Here is a 25,563-nt window from a genome sequence, read left to right as displayed (position 1 = left end):
CATTATACAATCCATAAAATCTACAAACCTCGTCTGAAACAAGGCTATCCCGTCATTAAAATGAAGCCAGGTGAGCTTCAGTTTTTTTCATCGCTCGATTTCATGAAGTAGAACTCCACACACGGGTGTCGCCAACCTCCCATCACACATAAATCCCACTGGTTCCACGATCACCTCGCTACAGTCGTTCACGTAGATCTCCTGAATACCTCTTACCAATGCTTCTTCACGTCCATCCACGCGAGTGGTCTACATATCTCACAAACATACCTCACGCCCTTTACGTATGTATTCGTAATTTATATGAACCTCACCTTCCATCTGTCACCCTTCTCATGTGTCGAACTCTTCAACCCAGCCAAAGCCCAACATCATTTGCCACCTACACACCAAAAATCCTTTTCACATACATCCATCCTTCACGCCATCTGTTTGATGCCATTCGACCAAGTCATGCGCCAACTTTAGCTTTCACCTTTTTGTTTTTTTGCATGCCAAAATCGCAGCTTCCTCTAACCTTTACAGCATAATGCAATATTAGTTCCTTTTTTTCACTTGAACAACTCTACCACAACCCCTTTAGATAGCTATTAGCAGTTCCCCTCTTGCACCTTCGCGTGACAGGAAAGGAGGAGATAAGAAGTGGACTTCTGCCAACTGCTTTCACCTCCTAATAAGCTATAACCCTCCAAGCCGAGCCACATCAGCCACTTTCTCCACACTAACCCAAAGAAGCATATTTTCCACTACAGTCTGACAACAACAAATGAAAAGAGAGAAGGAAGCGGCCCTCAAACTTCAAATTAGTAGCCTTGTTATTCCCTTGGTAACTACATGCAAAAGCTAGTGTGTTTAATGGAAAAGGTTTCTTTTTTTTAATCAATATTTGCTTTGAGTTAAGCATTTCGCTATAGTTATAAAAAACCAGTTACCTGCATACATTATCCTTGACAATCATCCTTTCTAATTGATTATACATGTTTTAGTAATATGTTCATTAAAATGGGTAATCTGTAAAGTTGAAGGTAACTAGCATCTTAAAGTTTGAAGCAATGGGATTACCAGTTTATTTATCTCGCCATTTTATAATTAGCATTGTCATCATTGCTATTCAAAGAGGGGAGAGCATAAAAAAAAGGGAAATGAAATGAAGAAAATAAGAGTGAGAGGTCAATAAAAAAATGCATATGTATAGGTCCAAAAAAAGAAGAGGAGAATTCAAAGAAAAAAAGGGGGGAATTTTATGTAATTTTTTTGCATTTTATTCGTTGTCACGTCACACATATATAATCTTTCAAACTAAAAAAATATGAAAGTCTCGTTTTCGACGCTTGCAGTGCAATAAGCAACTACCCATGCATGCTTTTCTTAGCACAGTCGAAAGAAGCTTGCTATAACGCTTACGATGAGGTGGGTGAGCCTCGTGCACGTTTTTCTTAGTACAATATGAAAAAAATAAGTACACATATGTGGCTTAGTGCTGGAGGGGAAACAACTATGTGTTTTGAAACATGTACCATTGAAGATCCATGTAAGGCTACGGCCGCGGTGTCATTCAACACTAATCATGCACATCTTTCTTGATGTGTCAGGCTTGATAATACGCCTATAGTTTATTCCTAAATGGGGGAGACACCGGGAGGTTACCGAAATTCCATCCGAAGACATACAAGAACTTGAACAAAAAAGGGACTTAATTTGGACAATAGAAAACTAATTTTAAATTCAAAAGAATTGTGTAGATGACCTAATTTGAATTCAAATGAACGAATACAAGGGACTTGGACTGAACCTAAATTTGAATATAATGAATAATCAATAAGGACTATATGCGAATGATGACACAAAGAACTGAAATGAATCATAACGAAATTAAGCTAGAATGGAACACACGGGGCTAGACTTAGGATTAAAGGATGAACAATCGAAATATAAGCAAATCATGGTCATTCAAGTGAACATCAAGTGAATGAACAATAAATATCTGAATATCATAATGATCATCATCGATTAACAATAACACACAATCTAATTGCAAGTAGATGCACAAGAATATTTTAGTAAGCATTACAACTCATATGCAAGATAACTCACTCACAAGTGATGATAAAATTTAAGCAATTGATTGATTTGAGACAATTGCATTTGCTACAAAGACATTGGAGGAAAGCAATAATAGTCAATATAATTATGCAACCAAGCAAATGGAACCTCACGAACGATGAAGATTGAAAGGCCACTCGTGAATGACAATAATAAACATGCAATGAACTTGATGGCATATCAATGGTCGTATACAAGGAATGCATTTTTTGTAATCAATAACCATCAGTTGATAATCAAATGCATTAACCTGCTTACAGATGGTTACAACAGTCTCCTATGAATGTGAAGGTAGTATGCAATAAATGTAGCAACCTGCCAACCGATATGCATGAGAAGGCTAATGATACTTGTAACAAAGCCTTACAACCAACACCAAATCATAAATGAGCATACTCAACCTCACAAAGTGGTAATCAATAATGATTAATGAGGATTTGTGATCTAATTAAAAATAGATGCATAAGAAATGGCACGGTGGGTATTATAAATAATAGTGACATTCGTATCAGCCCAGTAAGCAGATATAATAGGTAGTAAGGGAGCTTTAATACATACTGAACTACTCACAAATGGTGATATGCAGCGAATATTGTACCACCCTCACAACCAATCTCCATTCACTAAACAACATATACATTGAACCTGTCCAAACCATAGAGATTAACATGCAATGATTATATAAATGCTCTCACAGTCAACATACAGGGGGAGATCGACGACTAAGGTAAGCTTATATGAGCCATTATAAGAAACCTCTCATATACACAGTGTCATTTATGGACAAATACAGAAGATCTTCAGTAAATATAAGATCTTATCAGTCATTGGAGGAGGCTTATTATGAGTACAACATATTGCCTACGAACAAATACAAGCATCTACGGGTCGCTATAGAAGACCCGTCCTAAACTTAACATACCACCTACATGCAAATATAGAGGTTTCATAACAACATGAGCTTCTCCGAGCTGCCGTATAAGACCTACCAAATATTTCAAAAATGCTCCCACGTCTGAGGAAGCTAAGCATGTAAATAAATGAACTCAAGTTTGAGTTCAATCCTTTTATAAGGATAGATAGGAGTCAAAACGACTGAAACCATCAAACAAATATATGATCATGACGTCGACTTAGATAATTATTTTAATATGTACATATTAGACCTTCAAGTTCTATAAAACCTAAAAATTAACTAAATAAAGACATAAAGCCTACAAAGAACATGATCCTTTGTTGGTAAGTAGACAGAGTTGACAATGTTCAATCAATGAAATTCCCAATTACCCATGAAAAATTCAATAATGACCGTGTTGAATGTAGATCTCAACCAGATGGCTTAATTTCAAATACTTTATTCCTTCAAATGCCCATAAAATTCAAAAATCCTAAGGATCTAAATAAATTTTTTTTTTAAATTGAAAAGAATCATCAAATGCTTAAAGCGAAACTCATCCACCCTCTACAATAATTTTTTGAGGTGAATAGTTTGAAAACTAATTTATCTCACAAAGAGTAAATGTGTAGTCAAGAATATCACTAGGATTCATTCTCAAATAGTCTATTACCAGCTAGTATATGGTTTGTTTCCTCTAACCGCAATTTTTTCATCAAATGGCATAACATATAAATGATTATGTCCGGGGCCTCTGAACTACGTGGTTTGCCACATAATAGTGCCACTAAATTATGGTCATAGCCAGAGCACCCATTCTCCCCAATGGCACTCAATCCTTGAGATATGAATCAATATAATATAATCGATAGGGCACAAAGCCCACTGTTAGCTAAGGTGGATTCAAACTTGTCCCATTAGCAAAGCCCTGCATAGGGTCCTGGTTGGGTACCCATATTTTAGTCAGACGAGCTTCGCCCACCCACACCCACCATGGTGACTTTCGAGATGTCGTACCCACCTATACTCACCCAATTTCCATACTTTTGAATGCAGTCTACCACAAACTAATGACCTTAAGGCTTGTTGCCCTTTGTTTTAATTGCAAACTTTCAAGCCGCATATCATAATTTACCATAATCGCAGCGTGATTAAGTGATGCACACTACATAGTGAGGATTGTAGTAATATAAGATATACAATGATTAGAAATATAAATTGATTTATCCCTTGATGTTATGTACCCACCCATACCCACCCACAAGATCATGGGTCTACCCATACCCATTGGGTATGGGTGGGTACATGGGTGGGTGTGGGTATGGGTACCCAATGCAGGGCTCTGCCCCTTAGACAATCATCCACCCCAGGTTAATCTACAATATACCCTTAGACGACGCAACACATGGCTGTCGACAAAGATCTTTTTATCAGGTTAGGTCGACTACCTCTTATGACTAAGTAGACAATTGCCAGGGATGATATAACTATGAGATCTTGATCGGGTCCATCATCCATTCCCCCACCATCCATTTTAAGTGTAAGATGATGAAATTTCCAATTTTAATTACCTAAACTCATGCTATTGCTATATGTTGGATATATGTATCTCTATATATTTGAATGACTACTAGCCTTAATCGAACGTTCTATCTCAGTAGAGCCGCGCTGACGCAAGCGGATGATGCAGGTGGTGGTGGTCAACTACGATTAAGGACGACGTAGGCAGACAGTGCTGCAGTCGAGCAGCGCTGCGACTATGAATGCTGATGACGCAGCCGCGGTTGTGCTGATGCAGGCGGACATTGCCGCAGAAGCGGGCAAGTCAAGCGGGATTAATGTAGGCCGACGGTGTTGATACTAACCAGCTGACGAACACAGAAGATGAAGCAAGCGCGGGGCTTGTTAACATGCTTGAACTATGGCTCAAATAGCTTATTTTCCTTTGCCGAGTTAAGCTCGAGCTCGACTCGAGTTTGAGCTCGAGCTCGATTTTTAGCAGTAAGGCTTGAATCGAACACCCCATAGCTCGAGCTCGACTAGACTCATTTTCACCCCTAACCCTCGATGAAGAATTGAGGAAGTCGCAATGAGACCATCGACGTGAGTATGTAAAGAGATTTTGGGAGACATCGTAGATTTAAGGGAGAGGCCCGCATAAGCTCTTCTTTATCCTCTTGAAGCTGCTATTCATTGATATCGTCCTTGTTTTTTTTCCACAAAGTTTTGTCATCCCCCTTTTCCTCTCACAAAAATCCTCTCATCTTTTCTCTACTCGAGCTATTTTTGCTCGCCTTATTTCAGCTTCTAAGGAGCTGTTTGGCAACAAGTGGGATTTAACTTTAGTGTGATTTAGTAAATCCTATAAATTCAAATTTAGCAAATCCTGAGGATGTTAAATCCTAAAATTTGTTTGTTATGACAAATGTTAAACCCTGTTAAATCTTGAGAAACTGTTTTGTAACATATTTTAGGATTTATGTCAATTAGAGATTTAAATGTGAAGAAGATAATTATAAATTAAAAATAAATTTATAATTAAAAAAATAAATGTATTATGAATTTAATAATATGTTAAGTACAAGTTACTTATTAATTATTATTTACACTATTAATTTTATATTTAATAATATATATTTTAAGTTATATTAATTAAGATAATTATTTTAATATTTAATTACTAATTATATTATTAATTATGTAATCATGTTAAATTAGATAATTAATTTATGCACTAATTATACTATTAATTATTTAATTAATTTACATAATTATTACAATTTTAAATTATATTAATTAAGTTAATCAATAATAACTTAGATGCGTCTAGGGTTTAGGGTTTGCCTTTCATCTTCCGTTTTCGTCGTTGCTGTTCGGCTTCGTTGCTTGGCAGGAGGTGTAGAGCTTGCAGGCGTCGCTTCTTCGGCTCCTTAGTGGCTGTTCGACTTCGCTCCTCGACGATTTTCCCTTTCTGTCGGATCGGAAGTTACGACATTTTGATCGGAAGTAACAACGGGAGCTCGCTGGCGTTGAAGGTAACTTTCTACCTTTCGCGCGCTTCTTTCGGCCAAATCCCATAAATCCGCCGAACCGAGGGATTTAGTAATCCGGGATTTAAGCCGTAAATCCTTAAATCCGGGATTTAGCCATCGCTGGGATTTAACGCGCGCACAAAAACCGTTTGGCTGGATTTAGCGTAAATCCAACTTATTACGCTGTAAATCCGATACCAAACAGCCCCAAATTGATGACGAACTAAAAACAAGCCAAATAAACTGCCCTACCTACGATGATTACCTTGGGCATAAGAGATCTCATCGTGTCTTTTAGTCCCTCTTCGGATTTCTTGGCCATTGCTTCCGCCGATGGAAGACTTAAGGTACTTTCTTTATCATTCTGCTGCCGAAAAAAGAAAAAAAAAGATATTTTTTATAGTGTTAGTTTTTTACTGTCATAGCATAAATTTTTTGGATTTTGAAATTTTGGTCCAGGTTTGGGATGCATTAAAAGGTCAACTGCAGACTGAATTTTCCGATTTTAGGCCAAAATCTGATGGTTCAGAAATTCTATTTGAATCGAAAAAGGGGCACCTTGCGCTGAATTTCAAGTGCATGAAATGGGTGCAGTTGGAAAGCAAGGTACTTCGTTATAATGCCCCGTGTATTTATGCGCTTTCTTATTTATTATCCAATTGGGATTCAACTTCCAGTTAAAAAGTTCGTTTTATTATCATCATGCAATGTAGAAGAAAAAGATGCATGTGAATTCATTGCTGGTACTGGGAACCGACAGTGGTGATGTTTTGGCGGTGGAAGTGTCTACTGGTCAGTTAAGATGGAGAGTCTGTGATTGCCATTCTGGGTTAGTTTGCTGGCTTTGAGCCTACATTTTTATGTTGATTGATTTGCTTTTTTTATAGAGAATAGAAGAATATATTAATGTAGGCAGATAGCGATCTTACTTGAATGCTACTTGCTATGGATACTCTACAAGTCTTAGTTGTCTTTGGGAGCAAAATTGTAATTGTTCTTTGGCTGTTATAAATATATGCTTTTGCAGGGGTGTCAGTGCTATCTCATTCTCTAGTCACAATTCATTTTTGTACACAGCTGGTCTTGATGGTATGGTTTGCCAGATTGATTGCTCAATTGGGAGCGTTATCAGGAAATTTAGATTATTTACAAAGGGAATCTCAACTATGGCAATTTCTGCAGGTACTTTTTATCAACACAATGTAACTTTGTTATGTTTGTATCCTATTTTTGATTTTTTCTCATAAAATTTCTCCTTCAATTTCTGAAGCTGCCCCTTTTTTGTTTTTGTTGTTGGGACAGTTCTGATAGTTTGAAAAAATATATATAGAGCATTCCATTGTTTTAGATTGACAATAGGTGGTAAATAAGTCTTGAAACATCGTCTACAACTTTTTATTAATTATGCTTGGCCATTCTTCATATTTGGGAAATGTTGTGTGATAATCTAGTTGTTAACACTCAAAAATATATAGAGCATTCCATTGTTGGTATATTGACAACAGGTGATAAATAAGTCTTGAAGCATTATCCACAGTTTTCTATTTATTATGATCAGCCATTCTTCATATTTGGGAATTGTTGCGTGATTATCTGATTGTTGACACTCAAAATTTGCCCAACATATGCGACTAGATTTTTTTTTTAAAGTGGTTGCCCCTTGATAATGTACGCATTTAATGCAACTTCAGAATTTTATGTTATCTTTCTGTTTACTGGGCTGTAATTGAGAATGTTTGCACCAAGCCATTTATTCATTAGTCATATAATAGATATCAGAATTCCCCTAGCAAAGTTTATTATCATAAGTACTTATATAAATTTGAGCTGGTTTGCATAAATTTTGTGATAAATGCATGAACCATGGTTTGTAGAATTAATGTAACTGAATCGGGCCATCTATTTTTGTATCGATTCCTGTCAGTGTCATTTGATCCAAAAAACTTTAATGAAGTTGGGAAAGTAATGGTAGTTCGCTTGAACTAGACCAATTTTTTTGTGAAACCTTCTTAACATTTACACATGGTGCTCCCACCTTTGCAGCAAAGGTTAAAGTTGTATTTCTTTGAAATCAATGTAGTGCAGACCTTGAATTGCCTTGGTTAATGTGCCTAAACCAGCCACTAAGGTACCATTGATTTCGTCATCAAGTATGGGTAAAAAGTTGCATTTAAATAGAAATAAATCAGATTGCCATTCAATGATAAATAATCCCTTGCATGGATTACCCTTCCAAAACTTATGAAAACTTGATCGAGCAGTTGATAAAATTTTTTACACTAGTAAAATATAGAACTAGAAACTATTTTTAAGTTTATCAGTATAATTTTTATTGTTCTAAGTTGTATACTTCTTGGTTTTCTCTAATTGAATAATCTCCTGTACTCCATATCAAAATTTTTCTATTTTCTAAATTTAACAAAAAAATATTTACTTTTTGATATAATATGTTTCATCTTTTTCAAAAGTTTGATTATGAAAATAAAAACTATGAAATCGAACTAAAAAATTATGAAAATCCATGAAAGCTATTGAAATCGAAACTTTTACAATGGCTGCAAATTTGTTATCATGTTTTTACAACATTGTTATGAACAGCTAAATAACCCATTAATGTACTTAATCACCATAACTACTAACTATTTGATGATTTGCTCCATTCTATTGGTAACAATTTCCTTTAGAAATCTTTATACTTTTTGAAGGAGTGAAATTCAGAGTTTACTCGGTCTAATTCTGAGGCACACTAAAGAAACACCATTTTATTATTTTTCTTGTTCATGTTAGCCCATTAGAAATGTATGGGATAATTAGAATTGTAGAAGGAACTTGCCTTTAATAGCCACATGCAGGTCTTCCATTGTGCTTGAGATAAATTCTGTGTGCTAAGCTTTGACTTTATATTTTCCATTTTCTATGTTCTTTAAATCCAAGATCGCATGTTGAAGCAGTGAAACAGTTTACTTTAGAAATCTCTATACTTTTGAAGGAGTGAAATTCGGAGTTTACTCAATCTAAATCAGAGGCACACTAAAGAAATACCAATTTATTTTTTATTTTTTGTTCGTGTTAGCCCCCTAGGAATGTATGGGATACTTCGAATTATAGGAGGAACTTGCCTTTGCTAGAAACATGCTGGTCTTCCATTGTGCTTGAGATGACTTCTCTCCGTCAAACTTTGACTTTATATTTTCCATTTCCTATGTTCTGTAAACCCAAGATCACATGTTTATATTAATCTATTGCATGAGAAATATTTAATGATAGAATTTCTTTTATTTTCATAATTAGTTAACAATTTTGTAAGTGTTAATCTTTTGAGGCAAGTGGTTGAAAGTGATCGGAAATCACTAACAAAACTGAGTTCAAGCGTTTACTCGGTTGAAATAAATAAAATTGATTTTCTAATTTTGGAGCCCATCTTCATGGGTAAAGATAAGAAGTAGGTTTCAATTATTGGAAGTGGTCTTCATTTTTTTCTTTTTCACATATATAATAGTTATGAGATAGCATAAAGTTGATCAAATGATAGTTTAGAATTTTACCTTTACTTGTGCTAATAATAACAAAATATATAATTAATGGAAGGTTGGTAAAAATAAAGCTTACTATTGCAGTATTGCCCAAATAAACACACAAAGAGGTGAACTTAAAAAAAAAAAGGATCACTAAAATTTGCTTTGCTGTATTTCATCAACCAAAATCAATTGTCATTATCTAAATATCACATATGCCCAAAAACACACACATACTGGCCCACTCGCCAGCTTTATAGATTAGGCAAGCTAACATGCATGCATGTGCATGTTGCTTACACAACTTGCATAACTCTTTGTATGTGTGTGTCTATATATATATATATATCAAATCTAGATGATGATTGATGTCATTCATTCACTACCAATGGATTTGACACTATTGAATAAGTAAAAACAAAAATCTTAGGAGCAATAAAGAACACTAAGATGCGTGATTAAAACAAGATGGTATAACTTAAACATTTGTAAAGGTTAATAAAGGATAAACAAATTATTAATAAATAAAACTTAGAAACCAATTATATTGTAAAATGAAACTATCATCTTCCAAATTTACTAAGAGTAAAATGCAAAACAATGGAATTTGGGCTTTCATAAAAAAAGACAGTCATAAATAGTCTCAAAGAGTAATGTTTCTCAAATGTGAAAACATAAGTGATATTCCTTTTACAAAATTTATGTTCAAATTTAAAAAATAAATTGGCCGAAATCACCATAAACCAAAATATTCTCATATTTATCTACAATCCCATTGCATAATCTTTGTCATCATCATTATTATCTTCATGTTGATTTTTAGTGTTTTAAGCCTTGATGAAGATTCTTTTCTTTTCCTTTAGAGTAATCTCAAATGTTGAAGTTTATTTCATAGAAATGACTCATGAGCTCTTGCAATAGTAACATGTCAAATCTTTAAAAACATGCTAATTCCAGCTCCTCATCTAGCTCATTATTTGATTTTCTTGTTGATCACCCATTAAAATCATCTATATTATTCAAAGAGGTTGGGTCATTGATGTTAAGATGGTTTGTGCAATGAATTAGAAAGTCTTTGTTATTATTATTATTATTATTTGATGTACTGCATTTTGCATTTATTCAAAGAAAAGAAGTACAATTCTAAGTGATAGCTATCCTATCATACTCCTTCAACAAAGAAAATAATGTTGAAGGAAGGTTATTATTTAAAACATTCATGCCAAACGAAATTGCCTAACATTGCATATGAAGCACAAAAAATCTGCAACTTATTGCAATTCCTAGAAATATAATGGAAAAGAACATTTTAAAAGTCATTAAGAAAAAAATATCAGGATCCAAGCTTCCTACATTGCGCCATTTGATGTTGTCCATTAATCTCTGCTGCAATTTGATGACACTTACATTATCTCCTTCTATAACAAAAGCCCTCCTTTTCAATCACCCATCTTTGAATGACCTCTTTAATAGCAAGGACTGCTAAAAGTTCCATTTCAGCAATGTCCCAATGAATCATTTATCTTCCAAAAGCCAAAAGAAATCTACCTTTGTGATCCCTGATCACTCCTGTAGCAGTTTTATTTGACTTTGTGACTGAGGCATCCACGTTAACCTTAATCTAATTTTGAGGGGAATGCCAAAATTCATTTTGCAGCTCAATGAGCTGGTTAACATCCCATTTTCCTAAAATTGGATTTATATGAGGTTTAGAATATATTGCTAGGACATATGAAGCGATTAGAGCAGCAGACCAAATAGGTTTCCCATGCTTACCTTCATTCCTTGGTTTCCTAGTGTAAAAAACAGCAGTACAATAAATTCTGGCCATAGCCGGATTATCCCTAGCTCTGATCTTTAGATGTTCAAATAGTTCATCAATAGAATTAAAAATATGGATCTTAATACCCCCACTGATTTAGACAATCAATTACCTCAATTAATTTAGTATAGTTTACTGCAATATGTTGGATATCTTCAGTGTTTTGACACCCTCTAGGGCATAGCATTAATTCTTGCAACCTCCTATGATTGAGCCAATGAGTGGTAGGCAGAGCAATCAATCCACTGAACATTTTCATTCGCGTTAAAGTTCTGAAACTGACTTTCAAAAACCATAGATGTAATAGATTTACCTATTTTAGCATGTATTAGCTCCAATTGATCTTGATGCAATGGGATTTGAAGGATAGTTTGTACCAGTTGCTTCCCACAACATTATTGTAACTTGTTTACATTCCACATTCATTCATGCATCAGCTGATCTACAGTCATATTCTGTAAAACCTGGTGATCACGAAAAGTCGGCCAGCTATTAAGATTTTTATCCCATATCCAGGTATCATTCATAACATTAACATTTTTTTCCATTTGCAAGTATCCATCTAGTTAATGGATTCAAGTAGAAAGCTCCATCAATGAGTATACGCCAAGCAGGAGAAGTCCCTCTTTTAGCCAAACCATTCCATAGATCAGTTCCATACTTGGCAATAATATTTTTGTTTAGCAAAGATTTTAGATTATGATAAAACTGGCAAGCAATCCGAGCTCTCTAAGGTCCTTGCCATCTTGATGAAGAGTGGAACCCAATACCACCTATATGATTGGGAAGGCAGAGATCACCCCAAGCCACATAATGCAAACCTTGCCTTCCTTGCTCCTTATGCCATAAAAAATTCCTACATAACTGATCAAGATCATTCAAGATCACTTTTGGCCTTTTGGGACTAAAGAACTAGTCATCAGAAATGATAGAAGAGAAGAAATATGATTTTATGAGAGTGACCCTCCCTATAAGAGATATGTGGTGCCCTAGAATCTAAATTGGAAGAATTATTCATTTATCTTTTAATAAATAACAACAAAACCTGTCTAATATCATCTATCAGTAATAAATAACAAATCAGATTCTATAATTTAAAACATCAATGTATACATCTATATTTATTTTCAAAATTCATATACAATACTCAGGATCTATACAATCAAATCATAACTATTCTATCCTTATTACAAAAGAAAAAAAATAGAACCTGAAGAATCCTGACCAGCTTCACTCTCTTGCTCCCCTGCCTTGACCTGAAATCATTTAACAATATATAATGAGCTTAAAAACCCCAACAGGCCACTAAAACTTATAACTGAATTCAAAGCACGCCAAATGAGTAATATGCATGTCAACAGTCAAATCATAATAGTTACCTTCATATGATCATTGAATCAATACATAAACAGTAAAATTCACATGCAGTTGTAGTAGAATTTATAATAAGTAAAACACTACAACACGAAAGTCAATAAAATAATAAAATAGTATAAGTGTCAAATTTATTAAATAATTATCGTATTCATAATATCAATCAGTAAAGAAATCGTATTAAGAATCCAATCAAAACTTCAGTAATGACCGTTGAAATTGAATCAATGCAGTAAAATCATATCGGAATGTACACATGTTATCAAATTATTCTATATCACGTGCTCAATATATCACATACTTAATATCAGTACAATGAATCAGTAGTATCAAATAGTATCAGTAATAGTAACAATCTAATGACATGAGTTGTGGAATAATGCAATAACAGTAAATCCATGCAGTAACAATAATTTCGTACAATAATAAAAATAATGCTTCAAAAATATGCATTTCAGTAGTCGCACTAAACAAGTAAGAAGTCCTGGCCATCACGATATTTTTCAGTATTGTATCACTATCAATAAACTGTTGGCTCAGTAAATAGTCGTCACTCTTTGCCCGTTGGCACAATAATCATAGGGAAACCGAAGCATCAAAACAACCATAAAAATAATAAATATAGGTAGTTAATGCACCTCTCAAAACAATCATAAAAAACTCCTCAAAATTTGAGGTAAAATTGAAACCGAAGGGGCAGCCGTCATGGGAAACTGAAGCATCAAAATAGCCCCAAAAGTGGGGGAAAAATGAAGCATAAAGGGGGGGGGGGAACGAAGCAACAACACAGTTGCCAGGGGGGGGGGGGACCAAAGCACTAAGGGGGGAAAACGAAGCATTTTTTTAATCAAGCAAGGGAGGGAAAACTGAGAAATCCATATAGCTGATTGGAAGGGAATAGAAGCATCATGTGGTTGTATGGGGTGGGTGGGTACAAATTGCCTCCAATTCTCCTCCAGTTGAGAGATATCATCCCCTGATGAGATAACTTCAGAACTTCCATGCAGCGCTGAATGAGCCACATCCAATTCTTGTATTAAAGCCGCATACTTTCTTTAAATCATTTCTTTTTCTTGATTAAACTGGGCTTGAAAAAGACGCTTTTTATTCTCATATTTTTCTGCACACAAATTCATTTTCTCATGAATTTTGTATAGTTCATTCTGGATTGGATCGGTAGAACTTCCTTGGGACAGGACTGCTTGTTGGAATTTTATCTTCAAGATTAGTTGGTTGATTTTCACCAACTACAGTTTCTATTTCATCTTGACTTTCAGATTGTTGATGATTGTCCATATCTTTTAATTTTTGTTTTTTTTTTTTAATTTTTTTAAAAGACTTAAGAAAGGAAGACTCACTACAACCTGTCTTTAAAGACTCAGCATGTCAGAGAAAAGGCTAATTCTTGTTGTAAAGAGGAAGGAAAGAAAGGGGCAGAGCCACTTATATATATAGACATTATTGATTTTTTTTTTTATTTCATTCATTCTAGCATACTCCTTAGCCAAGATAATTTACGTTAGCAATAACATTGCATCATCCATTTATGAAAAATTTTAACATGCATGATTGATGACATGAAAATTATATATCTCAACAAATTTTGGAGCATGCCTAATTTTAGGGGTGGAGATGAAGATCGATGACATTGATTTTCATTTTAGAGTTTATATAGTTAGTTTTTTTTTTAAAAGAAGAAAAGATCCTTCCAATTGATACAATTTGAGCGTACTTTCCCTTTGCATTTGTGCATATATATATATATATATATATGATTGGGTATCTTCTTATAATTGTTTGTAACATCTTGTTTTATAATACGCAGACACTTGGTATATTATTATTTTTATCAAAATTTCAATATTACTACAAGAGTTTAAATGATAAATGTTAAGGTATTTGATGGGTAGCTATTTGCTACGCAAGCGTACGTGTTAATGAAGTAATAAAGTGAAAAGTAGAGTGTTGATATCACAAGGAAAATTATATCCTATGAATGCCCCTAGTACTTTCTACTACAAATAGCAAGGTTTATCCTATTGAGTCATGTTGGAATTAGTTTTTTTATAGAACTACTATAATTGCTGAAAAGATATTTTAATCAGAGTAAAATATTTTGAACTTATGATGATGAATAATGCAATATTTTTCTAGGTAGATTTTTCTAAAATATGTTGTGAATCAGAGCATATGCACCCTTAAATCTCTGTCATGCTTATAAGGGTGTAAATTTCTCACTATACTGCAGTTATTATATTTTCATAGACCCCAAAATTCTATTCATCCTATGTCTAGGTATGAAATATTTTCGTTTCAATCCTCTTATTTTTTTCCATCATTCTTCCGTGGAGATAGTGAATCACACTAATTTTTAATTAGGGGTGTCAATTATTGACCTGACCCGATAAATTTTGGTTTGGGTCGACTAATTTAATAAATGGGTTGGGTTCAGGTTCTAAATTTCGACCGTTTGAAAAATCTGGTTGGGTCCGGGTCACGGTGCGACAGTCCCGTCCGATCTCGTCACTCCCACTCTCAATCTCTCATAGGCCGCACCATCCGCGCTGCTAGTGGCAGACCCTGACTGCATCACGTTGCGACCTGCTCGTGGTAGACTCGCGCATCTTGCCCTCTTGTTACACAAAATAGACTGTCAACCCTAATTAATTCGAAAGGAAAATTATTTATACTTAACGCAAATTAACATAGGCATCATGATGCTCAAACGAGTGGCACTGCAGTGTTACATAAATGAACTAGTGCCATGGCTCTGGAAATGTGGTCACCATGTTGTTGGGCTGAATCGACGCAACGCTTCCATAGTGAACCGCTCCAACTTCTCTGCTGTGGCGTTGTAGGCTATTTGGCGCCGTAGCGCTCTAGAATACGACGTTGTGGCGCTGACTTAATTGCGTATTTTCCAAAACTAAGTGGCGCAACGATGCTTTAATGACGGCATTGGGGCACTACCAATGCTACTGTGCTTGAAGGTTCACAACCTGGGCGTTGAATTAATTTGAGAAATTCCGAAATTTAGTTATGCTCGATGCTCCATATCTGTTGTTGGGTCGGTGTCAAAGCTGCAGCATGTCATGTCTAGGCGCCACAGTGCTTGAGCCATATTCTCATTTTTGTGCCCTTTTCTTGAAATCTCCTACACAATATCAACTAAAATAAATATTTTTACAGAAATTTATGAGCAAAATATTAAAATAATTTACATTTATCAAATTCACCTTAGCTTAAGCTATTGCTTGTTCTCAAGCAATATGTTTTCACTTATGATTATATTCACTTCTCTGAATAAAATAGCATATTAGAATGGTTAAGGGTGGAAAAATATTTCACTAATCAAGGTTAATTACAATAGGTAAAAGGTTAACCATCTTAGTTAAAGCAATCATTAACAATAGCCCAATTAATTATTTCAATTAATATTTATACTTAGATCATCTCTTACATGTATATGTGCAATGTTGACTACACGAGTGGAGCGTACTTCTTTCCCTCTGCATTTGTGTTTATATATGTATTCCCATAATTTCTCATGAATTAGGCGTCTTCTTTTAATTGTTTGTAACTTCTTGTTTTGTATTGTGCTCACACTTGGGCATATTGATTATTTTTATCAACATTTCAGTATTCCTACAAGAGTTTAATAAGGTATTTGATGGTCATTCTATTTGCTACGCAGCTGCACGTGTCAATCAAGTAATAAAGTAAAAAGTAGAGTGTCGAATCCATTAGAAACATTATATCCTACGAATGCCCCTATTACTCTGTACTACAAATAGCAAGGTTTATCCTACTGAGTCATGTTGGAATTGGTTTTCTATAGAACTACTACAGATGTTGAGAAGATACTTTAATTAGAGTAAAATCTTTTGAACATTTGTTGTTGAATTGTGCAATGTTTTTCTAGGTAGAATATTCTAAAATATGTTGTGCATCAGAGCATATATACTCTTAGATCTCAGTCGAGTTTGTAAGGGTGTAAAGTAAAGTTCTCACTTTACTACAGTGATTTTATTTCCATGGACCCCAAAAAAAATATTCATCCCATGTCTTGGTTTGAAAGATTTTTGTTTAAATCCTCCTATTTGTTTCATCATTCCTCCGTTGAGTCAATGACTCACACTAAGTTTTAACTTCAAACATGACCATTGCATGAACTAAATTATGATCAAGAGTGATTGAAAACAATATTCATTCATTCCATGAACTAGAGTCTACATAAGGAAAAACACACTTCATTCACATCATTAGACCAAAACTAAGAATTAGCCAGCCATATAAATGATTTCACACAAAACAAAATTAATTATACAAACTATACAAGTGAAGAAATATCACCTGGAACAACTTTTACAATAAATTACAAACAATAGATTCTTCCCAGATAAATCATACTTAAGCACAATCACTTTCCACACTTAACTCCCTCTCCCTTACTGTTTTGTACACAAAATAGATGCACAACCTTAAACAATTCGAAAATAAAACTATTTATACTTAACACAAACTGACACAGGTGCTGTGGTGCTTGAAAGAATTGCGTCTCGACATTATATAAATGAACTAGCGCCTTAGTGTTGGAAAGATGGTCTTTGTTGTCGGGCTGAATTGATGTGATGCTTCAACAATGAACTGCTAGGCCTATAGAATACAACGCTGTGACGCTGACTTAATCACGTATTTTTCAGATTGAGTGGCGCAACGATGCTCCAATGACGGCGTTGGGGCGCTACCAATGCTGCGATGCTTGAAGGATTAGCACCAGGGTGCTGAATTAATTTGCAAAATTCCCAAAATTAGTTGCGCCCCCGCGCTCCCAAGTGGTGCTAGGGTGCTATGAATGCTGCGGTGTGGATTGTCTGGGCGTTATAGCGCTTGAGTCATATTCTCATTTTTGTGGCCTTTTTTCTTAATCTCCTGTACAACATCAACAAAAAGAAACATTTTTATAGAACTTTATGAACACGACATTAACAGAATTTCACTTATCAGTATTCTTATTCAGATTAGCCGATCCCACGTAGTGGGACATAGGCTTGATGTTGTTGTTGTTGTAGCATTCCTCTTTAGATCTGTATTGAACATCTTATGTTATCTGCTTTTAGAGAAATTTAATCTTACGTAATTTTTTGTTTTTAAACATCTACATTAGATGGCAATATGCTAGCTGCGGCTGCTGGGTTGTTGAAGATATTTAGTTGCACAGACAATGAGAAGATACAAAAGTTCTCCGGCCATCCGGTTAGTTAGTCTACTATGCTATGACTCTTAATTATAATTCTTTATTATGATCTCAATCTTATCCTTATGAGACTTTATCTTTCTTTCAGTGATAGTTAAATATGTTGAATTTTGATTAACATTGTTTTTGGCTGTGTTCTAGGTTTCTGTAAGGTGTATGATCTTCAGTGAAGATGGAAAGTATATCTTAACTTCAGGAGTTGGTGAGAGACACATTGCTATTTGGAAAATTGATGGAGGGAAAAAGAAGAGTGCCAGCTGTGTTCTCTCAATGGATCATCCAGCCGTTTTTCTAGACAGTCGGGGCTCAGATAAAGAGGGTAGCATGGTTCAAGATTTGTATGTTTTGGCACTTTCAGAGATTGGTATTTGTTATTTCTGGTATGGAAGTAGCATTGAAGAACTACAAAATGCAAGGCCTACCAAAATCTCACTGTTAATTGAATCTTCTCTCGTAAAGAGAAACAATAGTCAAGCAGTATTTGCTGCGAAACTTGATGGCATAGTTAGATCTGCTACTGTGTCAGTTCATGTTGCGTATGGATCCTTGATAAAGCCCTCTTTTGAGAAACTTACAGTTGAAAATGGCGTTGACATGAGCTTGAATATGTCTAAGGAGGGTGTTCTTTTTCCTATCAGTCAGTCTTACATCTCTAAGAAAGGACAAGTGGTTAATGCTGCAGGTATAATGTGACAAAAGCTACACAACTTTGATTGCTAGATTAGATCATTCTTTGTTGTCCCCTTCACATAAGATTTCTTCCATTAAAGCAGATTAAATGGACAAAGCATTTAAAAGTACTAAATTTGAGCATGAAGTGTAACCAGGATAGCTTGGGTGCTTAGAGAATCAAAATAGAATGGATTTTCCCACTGATGAGCTTCTTTTTGTGCAATTTCTTTCATTATTTTTATGTTAATGAATGAGTTCTGAAATGACCCTAACATGGAAATGCCACTTTATTGTTGCAATAGTTACTACTCTAGACCGTGCCAATGCTGAAGATGCTATTCTTCCAATTGCAAAGCTACATGTTAATGAAAAAAAGAGAAAGTATAGCACACCCTATCCAGCTGTTGATTTTGAGAAAGCAAAGTTTGACCTTGATACAAACAAGAGAAAGAGTTCCTCTTCACCTAACAAAGGTATCTTATGTTTTATGCATGAATCTAAAAGATAACATTTTCTGCCACTTTGAATTGGTTTATTTAGTCCCTGGCAATTTGGCAAACATTTGTTACTTTGAACAGTTTGATTTGCACCATAATTTTCTAAACCACTAAGTCTGTCTACTTTTTTTGCTTTATGTAGTTCCAATGCAAAGAACGGAAGTGGATGAACCAATGTGTATTGAAGATAGGCTTAGAGCAGCAGGGCTTATCGATGGTGAAGAAAAACTTGAGGGTAAAGATTTTTCTAATGGCTTTCATGATGTCACCATGTATGAAAAACTTGACGTCACCATTGATGGTAACTTGCCAAGAAGAAAGGTTTGTCTTATTATGAATAGATAAATACATCATCAATTAATACAATATAGTGCATTTTATCATTGTTCATTTTTTTCTTCAAAAAAGGGTTTTTATTGGAGGACATTTAAATGGACATGTTGGTAGTGTTAAAATATTTTAAAAACATTTATGGTGGTATGGATTTGAAGCGATTAATGAAGGTGGTAGGACCATATTAAATTTTATCCAAACTTATAATTTTATAATTGTTAATATCTTATTAAAAAAAAGAGATGTGCATCTCATCACTTATAAAAATGGATATAGTAAAATCAAGAGTAATTATTGTTTTATTAGAAATAGATCGTTTAGATTGCAAAAATTATAAAGTCATTTTGAGTAAAATTTTATGTATTCAACCTTATTAGTTTTTTATTTTAAAAGGAAGGGACAAAGTATAAAAAAAAAAGTAAAATATTATTCTAGGATTAAATGAGACTTTTAAAGAAATACTAATAAAAATATTTTTGAGAGTAAAATTCAATATCTCACAATTTTGATTGTGCATGATGAAGCAATTATTATATGGAAAAAATTAGTTAGTGACATTTAGAATGTTATAAAATATGTGCTTAGAGTATCAAATGAAAAAACTCTTAATAATAAAAATAGTAGTTGGTGTAATCAAAAAGTGCAAGAATAGATAAGAAATAAGAAGTTTTATTATAAAAAAATTGTTTATATGTAAAATCTTAGAAAATTGGGAAAGATATAGAATGGTCTGAATGGTGTATGGAAAAAATAATATGTGATGCAAATAATTTCACTTTTATCTATTTATATAATAAATTAGATACTATGGAGGGTGAAAGATGTATGTAGAAGTTAACTGAGCAAAGTGATAAGAGAAGTAGGGATTTAGTTCAAGTGAAGTGTGTATTAAGGAGGAAGATCAAAAGTGTTTTTTTTATGAGATGATATTTAATAAAGATGGATGAAATATTTTGATAGGCATTTCAATAAGGATTGTGAGAATATGATTGACTTTTGTGACTTTCACACTAAACCAAAATATAGATTTTTATTTTTATCTTCGTGTTAATAAAACCAAAGTTAGAGAGAGACTTTGACGAAAATAAAGTGTAAAAAAAGTGGTTGGATCTACAATATTTCAATAGAGGTGTGGAAATGCTTTGGAGATGAAGGAATTTATTGGTTTATTAAACTTTTCAATATTATTTTGAAGACTAAAAATATGCTAGATGAGTGGAGAAAGAGTACATTGTTTTTATTTTTATTTTTAAAATAAATGTCATGAACAAGAGTGCACAAATTATAGAAGAATTAAGTTAATGTGTCATTCATTAAAACTATGGAGAGATTAATTGAGGATAGGTTATGACGCAATACTAATGTTTCTCAAAATCAATTTGGATTCATGCCGGGTAGGTCTATGGGAGCTATACATTTATTGAGAGGTTTGATGGAGAAATATAGGGAGAATAAGGAGAATTTACATATGATATTTATTGATTTAGAGAAAACATATGATAAAGTTCCTAAGAAGTGCTCTAGAGAGTTCTAGAAAGAAAGGAGTTAATAATGCTTATATTCAAGTCATTAAGGATATATATGCATTACTTGTGTTTAAACATAAGATGGTTTGACCAAAGGTTTCCTATTTTAATTGAATTACATCTAGGATCTGCTTTAAGGCCATATCTTTTTTGTGTTTTAGTCATGGATGTTCTTACTAGACATTTGCAAGAGGATGTACTTTGGTGTATGCTTTTTGCTGATGGTATAAGAAAAACTTAAATTATGGAGGTTAACCTTAGAGTCCAATGCTTTTTGTTTGAGAAGATCTAAAGCTAAATATATGAAGTGTAATTTTAGTTGTAGTAGATGTAGTGGGCAAAATCAATTTGGATTCATGTCGGGGAGGTCAACTATGGGAAGCCATGCATTTATTGAGAGGTTTGATGTAGAAGTATAGAGAAAATAAGGAGGATATACGTATGATATTTATTGATTTTGAGAAAATATATGATAAAGTTTCTAGAGAAGTGCTCAAGCGAGTTCTAGAAAAGAAAGGATTTAGTAAGTCATTAAGGATATGCATGCAACAATTGTTGTATTTAAACACGAGGTGGTTTGATCAAATATTTCCTATTTCAATTGGATTACACCAAGGATCAGCTTTAAACTCATATCTTTTTTGCTTTAGTCATGGATATTCTTACTAGATATTTGCAAGAGGATGTACCTTGGTGTATGCTTTTTGCTCATGATATTCTTCTTGTTGATAAGACGAGAGAGTTGAACGAAAACTTGAATTATGGAGGTCAACTTTAGAGTTCAAAGCTTTTTCATTTGAGTAGATCTAAAATTGTATATATGGAGTGTAATTTTAGTTGTGTTAGATCAAGTCATTAAAAAGAGTATAGTTTTTAGATATCTCTGATCTATTGTTCGAACTGATGGTGAAATAGATGGGATATTATTATTAGAATTTATGTTGGATGGTTGAAGTAGAGGAATGCATCGAGCTTGTTGTGTGATAGAAAAGTGTCCCTCGAACTTAACGAAAAATTCTATAACATGGTGTTGAGACCAACATTGCTTTATGGCGCAAAATGTTGTCCATTAAAGGGAAGCATAAAATTAAGTGTTGCAGAGATGAGGATGCTTAGGTGGATGAGTGGCTTTACTCTTAGAGACAGAATGCGAAACAAGTATATATAGGAAATGTTGGAGTAACTCTAGTTGCGGATAAAATTAGAGAGTCGCCTTAGATAGTTTGGTCACATAAAATGTTGGCCTTCTAATAACCCGATTAGGAGAGTAGATGTATTAGATCTAGTCTATGTTAAGAAAGGTAGAGGTAGACCTAAAAAGACATGATAAAAAAGTATTAGACATGACTTTTTTTATTAGATTTAAATGAGAATTTGTCTCTTAATACAATGCAATGGAGAAAAAGTATTCATATAGCCGATTGCATGTAGTTGGATAAAGGCGTCTTGTTGTTGTTATCTAGATAAATTTTGTTTTCATTTGTTTTGTTGAGATAATTAATTGAGATAAGTATATCTTCAATGGTTTTTAATCATAAAAAGCATAATTGAGAACCATGCTAATTTCGACTTGGCATGCATTATGATGAAGTGTGTATGCATGCTATAAATATTAAGTTATCAAGTTATGCTTGTAAACTAGTGAATTGCATAAGCAGTTGCAGAAAAATCAATGAAGTTTTCGAAGGACCAACCAAAAGTTTAAGATGTATTTTGGCGTATGCTTTTCTAATTTAACAATTTCAGTAATTGATAATTCAGATTTCCTTCTGAATAGTGCAAGGCAGAACAATGTTGTGAATCTTTTAAAAGATCAGAGAACTAGCATTTAAAATAAAGCTACATATGCAGTTTTGTTTGTTGTGAAATTGTTATTTATTTAGTAATATTCTTGAAAAATTAAGTAATACTTCAGTAGGCAAAATCGTGTGGTTTAGTTGTTATGATGCTATAAGAGCATAGCATAAAACTCTAAAGATCTTTTACAAATCTACATTCCTATCTTAATGTATGATGGATTTTTTTCGATGTGAGAAATGAGGGTTTTATTGTGGATCAGTTAGTGAAAATGATTTTTTTTTGGGGAAGAGATGGAGGACATAACACTTATTAGCGATATTGAAAAATGGATTAAGTAATTTAGAAAGATATAGACTAGAAAATGCACCAATAACGCTGTAAATAAATTACTGTGATAGAAATTGGAAGGTGATTGGTTCTAATTCCTGACTGGATTAAAAAATTGGGACTTTTCTCGGTCAACCCGCTAATATGAAAACTACCGAATTTGATTCCCATATCGTAATCCGCAGTCCTGCACCCCATCACACTCACTTGCCTTGCCCTCGTGTCCCGCAACATGCAGTCCCGCACTACATCCCTCGCTCACTGCCTCGCATCCACGCTCACGCAGTTGCGCCACTCGCTCCCTACCCCGCTCGCGCAGTTACTCACCATGCAGTCTTGCCGACCCTCGCCCGCACATCCACCTGCACTGCGACCCACAATTGACGCTCACCTACTAATCGCACCCATGGGTTAGCGGGTCGGGTCGGGTTTGAATTTCTGACCTGTTTGTCTAATCAGGTTGGGTTCGTGCTGGATTAGTTGAAGCAGCGGGTTTTGAGTTAGACCAGAACCCGACCCGAAAGTCCATTTTGACACCCTTACTAGAAGACTTTTGTTAGTTGAAGTTAATTTTGTATTTCTTAGCAGAAATGAATAGAAGAGGATTCATAAAATGGACCCATGATTTTATGACGAGGCAAATTATAATAATTATAATAGCTTATTTTTAATTTTATTTTGCAGTAATTTCTTTCTTTTATTCTATGCCTTAGTTTCGTTGATTGCACTAATTGAACTAAGATGGAAATTGCCTAAATTTGTATCCAACAGATGACAAGATTTAAATCAGCAGCCATTCATCCATTGTTAAAGCTATCAGGCCGTCTTCAACTAATAATGGCTCAGGTAAACACATCAGAATGTGAACTAAGAATAATGATGACCTTTGATAAAATGAGTGCTTTAAACAGCCCAAACAAACTTCTACATCTTTTAAGAGCTACTTTTTTTTGTAATATATATTTTTGTTTAACTTTTTATGCTGTAATTCTATTTTTTTTTTTAATTTTTGAACCATTAATGAGAAGGAATTCCCCAACTTTCAATGATCAACTTTCCAAAATTTTAGATTGAAAAGTTCCAAACAAAATAAAAAATTTCCCCAAAACTCAAATTTAGCTCATTACTATATGTGAGTGCAGAACAGTTTCTTAGGACAAAAAATTTGTCTTAGTATTCTCCTTTGGCTATAATAATTGGTTTAATGCATTGCCTTCTTTTTCCAGATTGACAAGGCCTGGACTAGCCTACCTGCAATGCAATTAGTAGAGAAATTTGTTGATGTTAATGAAGATGGGGAGGATGATGAAGATGATGATGGAGACATTGATGAGGTGATTTATGATGAGGATAGTGAAAGTGGCTGTGATGATTAAGTAAAGATTGGGCTATTAAATTTACTGGCACAAATGAAGATCAGGTAGATGGCACTGAAGATATATATTTATCAGGACTGATAAATTTATAAACAGAATAAAAATTTTGTGCTATTGGCTAGCTCTGTGGCTAAGCCATGGCTCCATTTTTGTTAGTCAGGTTCTTCTCTTATTGCTAGCTAGGATTCCTTTATTGAATTTGTAAAAGAAAAGCAAAGTTTCAAAATGCCATTATTGATCCATTTTATGGGTTAATTTTATTATTTTATGGATAACTTGTTGATTTTACTAGCCCATTATTTTATGATATATATATGTTTGGTCATTCGGATAATCTTAATCTGATAAATTTTTGAAGTTAGTAATATTGAAGTGATTAATCGTGAAAAAAAAATTAAGATTAGGTCCAATTGTCTGTAAGACCGGTGATTGGCCACTTGACTTAGCAGCCCGTCAAAAAAATAGTTCAAAATTTATTTTATTATTTTGTTGTAACTCAATCTTCGTAGATTGATGGGGCAACTGGTTTTAAATTTTTTATATCAAAAGTATAATTATTGTTATGGGCTAAAATATACATAGTGATAGAGTTGGAAATTTTTCTCTCAGTGTTGGACGGATGTCCAGTGCATAAACATGGAATTTAGAAACATAAAAATTTTAATGTGGAAAATTTTGAAAAAGGAAAAAAATTATGGGGCCATGCTCAGTTGAAATGATTTCACTAGTGTTTGAATAGATTATAAATGATTGTTTTGTCTTATTGAGGACGATCAGATTATAACGATCAATTGTCGGGTTAAAATTTAGTGATGATCGGAGATCAGTTAGAAATTCTACGATGTTCGGTTGTCGGGGGGAATTTGGTGTCAGTTGATGACTAGATGGAAGTTCGGCATCTGTTGGTGATCGGGCTAAAATCTTGCATTGGTCAGTGGACGGGCGAAAGCCCGGCGTCAGTTGGTGATCAGGAGGAAGTTTGACGTAAATCGGTGGCCGAATAGAAGTCCAGCATCAGTTGGTGGTTGGGCAGA

General features: G+C 34.1%; 1 protein-coding gene across 4 annotated transcripts; it reads left to right on the top strand.

Moving 5' to 3' along the window:
• Nucleotides 1–6,149: 6,149 nt before the first annotated feature.
• LOC110108739 (WD repeat-containing protein 43) lies at nt 6,150–24,820 on the top strand. Of its 4 annotated transcripts, none has more exons than XM_020839501.2 (10): nt 6,150–6,377; nt 6,490–6,636; nt 6,747–6,859; nt 7,058–7,212; nt 17,909–17,997; nt 18,140–18,680; nt 18,973–19,143; nt 19,310–19,488; nt 23,925–23,999; nt 24,380–24,820. In XM_020839501.2, exons 1-10 carry the CDS (start codon nt 6,288–6,290, stop codon nt 24,527–24,529), a joined length of 1,710 nt encoding a protein of 569 aa, XP_020695160.1. In that variant the 5' UTR covers nt 6,150–6,287; the 3' UTR covers nt 24,530–24,820. The 4 variants fall into 4 exon arrangements, 3 of the variants coding, with proteins under 3 accessions (XP_020695160.1, XP_020695159.1, XP_028551631.1); XR_002304502.2 differs by having other exon boundaries at nt 6,151–6,377; nt 6,744–6,859; nt 19,310–19,402; nt 24,380–24,521; XM_020839500.2 differs by having other exon boundaries at nt 6,152–6,377; nt 6,744–6,859.
• Nucleotides 24,821–25,563: the final 743 nt, after the last annotated feature.

Source organism: Dendrobium catenatum, unplaced genomic scaffold, assembly GCF_001605985.2.
Source record: "Dendrobium catenatum unplaced genomic scaffold, ASM160598v2 fragScaff_scaffold_675, whole genome shotgun sequence".
Classification (NCBI taxonomy): Eukaryota; Viridiplantae; Streptophyta; class Magnoliopsida; order Asparagales; family Orchidaceae; genus Dendrobium; species Dendrobium catenatum.
Note: the sequence above shows the minus strand (reverse complement) of the source record. Positions and strands in the feature narration are given on the sequence as shown.

Bases quoted from the DNA above. Each gene is read 5' to 3' on its own strand.
- LOC110108739 (XM_020839500.2), top strand. From the start codon at position 6,288: ATGATTACCTTGGGCATAAGAGATCTCATCGTGTCTTTTAGTCCCTCT. The intron at 18,681-18,972 runs GTATAATGTGAC...TTGTTGCAATAG, and splicing joins ACAAGTGGTTAATGCTGCAG to TTACTACTCTAGACCGTGCC. The intron at 19,489-23,924 runs GTTTGTCTTATT...TGTATCCAACAG, and splicing joins GTAACTTGCCAAGAAGAAAG to ATGACAAGATTTAAATCAGC.